Source organism: Lotus japonicus, chromosome 4, assembly GCF_012489685.1.
Source record: "Lotus japonicus ecotype B-129 chromosome 4, LjGifu_v1.2".
Lineage (NCBI taxonomy): Eukaryota > Viridiplantae > Streptophyta > Magnoliopsida > Fabales > Fabaceae > Lotus > Lotus japonicus.
In genome coordinates, this window is record NC_080044.1 from 13,832,570 (window position 1) to 13,839,953 (window position 7,384).

The 7,384-nt window shown below is 42.4% G+C and overlaps 1 protein-coding gene across 1 annotated transcript; it reads left to right on the forward strand.

Moving 5' to 3' along the window:
* Window positions 1-4,870: 4,870 nt before the first annotated feature.
* On the forward strand, window positions 4,871-6,790 carry LOC130712419 (F-box protein SKIP2-like). The gene has a single exon (XM_057562254.1). It carries the CDS (start codon window positions 4,959-4,961, stop codon window positions 6,549-6,551), a length of 1,593 nt encoding a protein of 530 aa, XP_057418237.1. The 5' UTR covers window positions 4,871-4,958; the 3' UTR covers window positions 6,552-6,790.
* Window positions 6,791-7,384: the final 594 nt, after the last annotated feature.

The following is a 7,384-nucleotide window of genomic DNA, read 5'->3' on the forward strand; positions in this document are numbered from 1 at the left end:
TCCGCCCGTTACCATCATAACATCATCCTCCTTCACACTTGGACCCTTCAAAGTCTCTTGGATCACAGACTTGTTGTTACCTGGTTTCTTCGTGCTTGCAAGTTTGGATAGTATGTCAGCCCTTGTATTTTCCTCCCTCGGAACATGATTTACCTGAAACTTGTCCATCTGCTTCAACAATTCTTGAACCTTTACCAAATACTTAGCCAACTGAACATCCTTCGCCTGATAATCTCCCTTTATCTGATTTGCCACAAGCTGAGAATCAGTTTTTATTACAATACAACGTACATTCATCTCCAAAGCAAGCCTCACCCCTGCTATTATTGCTTCATATTCTGCTTGATTGTTGCTCGCCTTGAAGTCAAACTTGAGAGATTGCTCAATAATTACTCCACCTGGTCCCTCCAAAACTATACCAGCTCCACTTCCTTTCAGATTTGATGACCCATCAACAGACAAAAACCATTCCACTTCTTCTGGTACTTTTTCTTCCGGAGACATCTCATTCACAAAATCTATCAAGCCCTGCGCCTTTATTTGTCCCTTATTCTCAAATACTATACCAAATTCTGACAATTCGACAGCCCAAGAAACCATACGCCCTGCTAAATAAGGCTTTTGGAGTACTTGGCGTAGGGGAAAGTCAGTTTTGACTTTGATTTGAAAACCTTGAAAATAAGGCCTCAACTTTCGGGCGGTGATAATCAAAGCTAGTGCAGCTTTTTCTATTTTTTGATACCTTGTCTCAGCCCCTTGTAAAGCATGGCTCACAAAATATATAATTTTCAACTCCTCTTTACATTCTTGCAATAAAACAGAACTCACAGCATTATCTGATATGGAAATGAAAATTGACAACGGAATACCTGGAATGGGTTTTGACAATATGGGAGGCTTAGCCAGATGCTCCTTTAGAGTTTGGAAAGCCTGTTCGCACTCATCTGTCCATTGAAAAGCTTTGTTCTTCCTCAAACATTGAAAGAAAGGAGCTGCCTTACTCCCTGAACATGGTAAAAATCGTGACAAAGCCGCAATCCTTCCCGTTAGCTTCTGTACTTCTTTAACTGATGTTGGGCTCTGCATTTCTAGGATTGCCTTGCACTTATCGGGATTAACTTCAATTCCTCTTCTAGTAATCATAAAGCCTAAAAATTTTCCACTCTGAATTCCAAAAGAGCATTTTTCCGGATTCAAACGCATGTTATGCTTCCTGATTTCTCCAAAAGCCTCAGCCAAATCCATACAATGACCGCCCATTTCCTCTGATTTGACCACCATATCATCCACATAAATCTCCATGTTACGCCCTACTTGCTTTTCAAAGACTCTGTCCATCAATCGCTGATAAGTTGCTCCTGCATTCTTAAGCCCAAACGGCATGGTTTGATAGCAATAATTTTCTTGGTTTGTCATAAATGTTGTTTTCTCTTCATCTGGCGCGTACATTCGTATTTGATGATAGCCCGAATATGCGTCCATCAAACTCAACATTACAAATCCCGAAGCCCGATCAACCAACTTATCTATGTTTGGCAGTGGATATGAATCCTTTGGACAATGCTTGTTTAAATCTGTATAATCTGTGCACATTCGCCATTTTCCATTACTCTTCTTGACCATGACAACGTTAGCCAACCAAGTAGGATACTTCACCTTCCTTATAAAACCTGCATCAATTAACTTGTTAGTTTCTGTTTTAACCGCCAGTGCTTTCTCTTCGCCCATTTTACGCTTCAATTGGGCGATAGGCTTCACACCAGGACTCAATGCTAATTTGTGGCAGATGAACTCTGGACCAATTCCTGGAAGATCTCGTGCACTCCAAGCAAACAAATCCATGTTCTCAGCTAACAATTGCACCAGTCTGCTCTCCTGGATTGGAGTTAAATTTACCCCAACTTTCAGATTCCTCTCGCCCACCTTCACTATCTTTGTTTCCTCTTCTGGAGTCACCTTGAAATCTGAAAAGCTCTCTCTTGGATCCAAACCAACCTCATCTTGATCAACATCAACTCCAAAAACTCTATGTCCCTCCTTCACTGCTCTTTTTCCCATGTGACCATACTGCTTGAAACTGTCAGAATAACACTTCCTAGCAACCACCTGATCAGCCTTCAAAGTTCCAACTCCGCCCTTATCCAATGGATACTTAACTGTTAAATGTCTTGTTGAGATTATAGCCCCGAGCTTGTTGAGCGATGGTCTTCCAATAAGCACATTATACGGCGATGTACACTGTACCACAAGAAACTTAATGGAAAAAGCTTTCTCATTCTTACCTTCACCAAACACAGTGTTTAGCTCCACATACCATCTAACAAATACTTTCTCACCTGAGAAACCAACTAACGCCCCATCGTACGGTAACAGATCAGTTTCCGTAAGCCCTAACTTTTCGAATGCATCGCCATATATCAAATCTGCAGAACTCCCTTGATCCAACAGTACCCTCTCGATTTCATAATCAGCGACTTTCAACATCACCACAATGGGATCATCTTCATGAGGCTGAACTCCCTCAAAATCTCTAACAGTAAATGTGATATCGGGCTGATTGATTCCCCAGCTTCCCCAATCATTTGTATAGACAGCATTAATGGAATGAACATACCTTTTCCTTGAAGAATTAGTCATACCACCGCCTCGGAATCCTCCAAATATAGAATGAATGCGCCCTTTAGTTTCACCTCCAGCTTGCTTCCTTGGTTCAGACTCTTCAATCTCCTTCCCTGTGTCATCACGTTTCGTCGAGGTTCCAGCTCCCTCTGACTCATTTCGCCCCTCCAGTTGACGCATGTAACCTGCCTTTATCAAAGCCTCAATTTCTTTCTTTAGGGTAAAACAATCGTCTGTATTGTGTCCCGCGATTCGGTGATACTCACACCACTTACTTCTGTCCACGTTGCCTGGTGGGCGTTTTGGTTGTTTAGGAAAACGAATTGTGTTCGCCTCCAGACACATGTGCAATGCTTTAGTTAAATTAACCGCAAGTGGGGTCGACCTGTCTTGTTGGTTTCTGGTCCACGTCATCGACTGTCCATAACCACGATTTCCATAAGGCTGAGCACGATTTCGAAAATTAGAGCGGTTATCAAAACGACTTGAATTATTGTAACCTCTCTCTCCTTTTGTAACCGCTCCGCCCGAACGCTGATCGGTAACCGCCGCCTTTTTCGAATCTGACTGTTGTTGTTGGCCAACCACTGCTGCACTCTTACGGTTTCTCTTTATACGATCACTTTGCTCCTCCCGAATGAAACCCTGTACCCTGCTTCGCAACTCCGCCATTGTCTCCACGGGCTTACGACTTAAACTGCTGTTCAAACTTCCTGACTGAAGACCCAACTCAAAAGCTGCAATACAAATTTCAGGCATTTTATCTTCCAAATGCACTGACAATGGATTGAAACGCCCCATGAAGGATTGAAGGCTTTCATTATGCCTCTGTTGCAAATTAAACAAAGCTGCTGGAGTCACTTTCTGGGCGCGACTAGTTGCAAAATTGGAACAAAAATTTCGCCGATAAATCCATGAACCCTGCAATTGAACGCGGTGGGAGCGTTGTAAACCAAGTCATCGCTGACTTCTTAAGAGTTGAAGGAAGCATTTTACACTTCAGAGCATCTGAAGCGCCCACAATAACCATTTTGGTGTTGAAATACACCAAATGATCCTTAGGGTCAGAATCTCCGTAATAAGAATCAAGAACCAAAGTCTTCAAGTTATCTAGGACGGTTGTGTTTGCAATGTCTTCTGTAAACGGTTGGAAATCTACCACCATCTCTGTCATTCTACGATCGCCCTCATGCAAGCCCCGATCTTGATTGATCTCAGCAAGTTGAGTTTGGAGTTGTTGATTGTGTTGGCGGAGATCAGTTAGATCCGCCATGATCTGTTGCAAAATGTCGGGCGGAACATTTTCATGGTTAACATGATTGTCCATTCCATTTGCTCCAGATCGATTCACCATTTTTAGTGAGTTTGAAGCCTAGGATTGAATTCCTCGGCCCCACGGTGGGCGCCAATGTTCCGGTCTAAATCTCCGGTTAGGGTAAGCAATTAGGCAACAAAAGTAGAACAAGGCAAAGTAACAAAATGAGTAAAAAGTATTGGATCCCCCACCGCATGGGCGGTGTCCTCTTTATATATTATGAAGTTTTGACCCGTTCGGGTCATGGGTCGCCTGGCCCAATAGTACAAATTCGGTAAGCCCACATAATACAAAGGCTGTAAGCCCGCTAACAGTACAGAATTCTTTTGACAGTTTCTTTGGTACTCATTCAAAATGAAAGGGTATTATACCTTTCACTTTATTTCAGCATTATTTTAATTTCATAACTTTTTTACAAATATATAAAACTCTCTGTTCTAAAGACTGAATTTGAGGATACTAAACTCTCTCATCCTTAGAAGTACTCGAGTAATGCCCTTCTTTTATTTCTAAGCAACATGTGTGAGTTGAATTATTAATTTGATACCTCCTAGTAAACATAATGAATCTAAATTAAACAAGCGTGTACACCCTCCGGTCACTATTATAAGTAAAAAACAATATTTTAGATTCATTGAATAAATGATGTATTTAGTCATTATTATAGACTGGATACATTATTTGTTTAATGAATTTAAAAATTTATTGTAATTTTTATTTTTTTTACTTTTGTGGATGATTAGTAGTAATTTTTAACAAATTATGTCGATATCATACATATGTTATGGTTGTTAACCAGGTCCAATCAACGCCCAGCATCACACGCAAGCACTACTTAGTAGCGCGTACATTTTCACGGTGTACAACCACACGCGCTTCACCCTTTGACGGGTGAATCAAACATCATGTAAATAAAACCATGTTTATGTTCCACTCATAAACCGCATTGCTTGTTTTGTTCTATACTTCTTCTCTTCCATTCAAACCACCACTCTCTCTCTCTCTCTCTCTCTCTCTCTCTAAAATGGGACAGTCACCGTCCACCCCCGCACCGTCGCCGGACCACCACCGCCGTGACATTTTCACCACCATCGACGCCGATTTCCCCAACGACTCCCTCATCCGTGACTACACAGCCGAAATCCCCGACGAATGCTTGGCTGCGATCTTCCACCTGCTAACCACCACCGACCGGAAAATCTGCTCCGCCGTTTGCCGCCGCTGGTTGCGTGTCGACGGTGAGAATCGGCGGAGACTTTCCCTCAACGCCGAGGCGAGCTTGCTGGACGCGATTCCCTCCTTGTTCAGCCGGTTTGATTCGGTCACGAAGCTGTCCCTGCGATGCACACGCAGGGCCACGAGCATAGGTGACGATGGTTTGATCCTGATCTCGCTCCGCTGCAAGGGGCTTGAGCGGCTTAAGCTTCGTGGCTGCAGGGAGATCACGGAGATCGGGATGGTGGGTTTCGCTAGGAATTGTGGGAAAACCCTAAAGAAGCTTTCGGTTGGTTCTTGCATGTTCGGTGCGAAGGGTGTTTACGCTGTTATCGAACACTGCACGGTGCTTGAAGAGCTTTCCGTGAAGAGGCTCCGAGGGGTTGACGGTGATGGCGGTGAATCGGTTCCTGGGGTTTCAATTGAAGGGGTTTCGTCTTCGTTGAAATCGTTGTGTCTTAAGGAGCTTGTTAATGGGCATAGCTTTGCGCCTCTGATAATTGGTTCCAAGAAGCTTCAAACATTGAAGCTGATTCGGTGTTTGGGGGATTGGGATGCGACGCTTTCAACGGTTGGAAGGGTGAATTCTGGGTTGGTTGAGATTCATCTGGAGAAGGTTCAGGTCAGTGATGTGGGTCTTGCTGGGGTGTCAAAGTGTTTTAATTTGGAGACCTTGCACCTTGTGAAAACCCCTGAGTGTTCGGATTCAGGGCTCTCTGGGGTTGCTGAGAGGTGCAAGATGTTGAGGAAGCTTCACATTGATGGGTGGAGGATTAACAGGATTGGTGATGATGGGTTGATTTCTGTGGCGAAAAATTGCCCTAATTTGCAAGAGCTTGTGTTGATTGCTATGTATCCTACCTCTTTGAGCTTGGCTGAAATTGCTTCCAATTGTCAGGGTTTGGAAAGGTTTGCTCTTTGTGGAATTGGGACTGTTGGTGATGCTGATATTGAGTGCTTTGCTGCGAAATGCGGGGCACTCAAGAAGATGTGCATTAAGGGATGCCCTGTGTCTAATGCCGGGATTGCCGCTTTCGCTTCCGGTTGCCCCAATTTGGTTAAACTCAAGGTGAGGAAATGCAGAAAAGTTACTGGTGAAATTGTGGAGTGGCTGCGCGAAAAGAGGAGTTCTTTGGCATTTAATTTTGATTACAGTGAAGTAGAACCTTTGGATGGCAATGGTAGTGATGGTGGAGCTCGGGAAACTACCATGGCTTTTCCTCCAATGGATACCCAAGTAAACCTTGCTGATGATGCTCCTTCAAGCAGTAACAACAACAACAACAACCGAGTGTCTATGTTCAGGACCAAGTTTGGATTTTTTGTTGGTAGGAATTTTGTGCCCTGTGCCTTCAGAAGGTGGGCAAACATTGATAGTATCCCTAGTAGCAGCTTTTCATGATCATTAGTAAGAATGGTAATACATTATTGCCATTTTTCACTGTATCCCATGAGCTCTGCTCTTGTGTGTTCAGTGGCATGTTTCCTTGAAGATTTGCTCACTGAATTTTGTTTTCCTATGGGGATAATAGCTGTTGTTGTTAATGTTAACTACATGTAGGCAATTACCTTCATTGACTTGTCCTGTTTGATTTGTTGTTTTGATGGTTAATATCATTTCTTAGTTTTCTGTTTGAGCAATTATTGAGTATAGTATTCACAGGCAAAATCAATTTAGTTCAAGATAAATAAAATAATAATGTTCCTCAATGCAATAGTGTTCTTTCTTTTCTGTTTTGCGTGGAAGTTGCATGTTTAACAGGAGTGGAGGACCATTTTCTTGGTCAACAGCATGTTTTTTCATAAATTTCAGCCTAATAAGACTTGTATTTCCTATCCTTATCATTGTACCTTCATGAAGCCAAAAAATCATTATGGAAACTGATAAAAAACTTGATAGTCAATGACAGACTTAATGACAAGTAAATATATAGTTATTTTAGCTCAGAATGCAGAATCAACAGATAAGAGTTGCCAAAAGGTAGCTGAAACCATAATGGCATAACCACTTAGTATCTGTAAATTAAAGCATTCTGTTGTAAACTGTGGACTGTAGCTTAGCAGTTAGGTAGTATGAAATGATAATCCATACCCTGCGTTAGTTCTTTCATTGGACCAAAATTTCCCATGCTTTTTGGCCAACTTCAACTTGCAGCAGCCTCACAAGAATCACTCTTCCAATAAGTCCTTGCAATAACTACAAAATGAAGGCATGTTGAGTGTTGAATTTGCTGT

Bases quoted from the DNA above. Each gene is read 5' to 3' on its own strand.
- LOC130712419 (XM_057562254.1), top strand. From the start codon at position 4,959: ATGGGACAGTCACCGTCCACCCCCGCACCGTCGCCGGACCACCACCGC.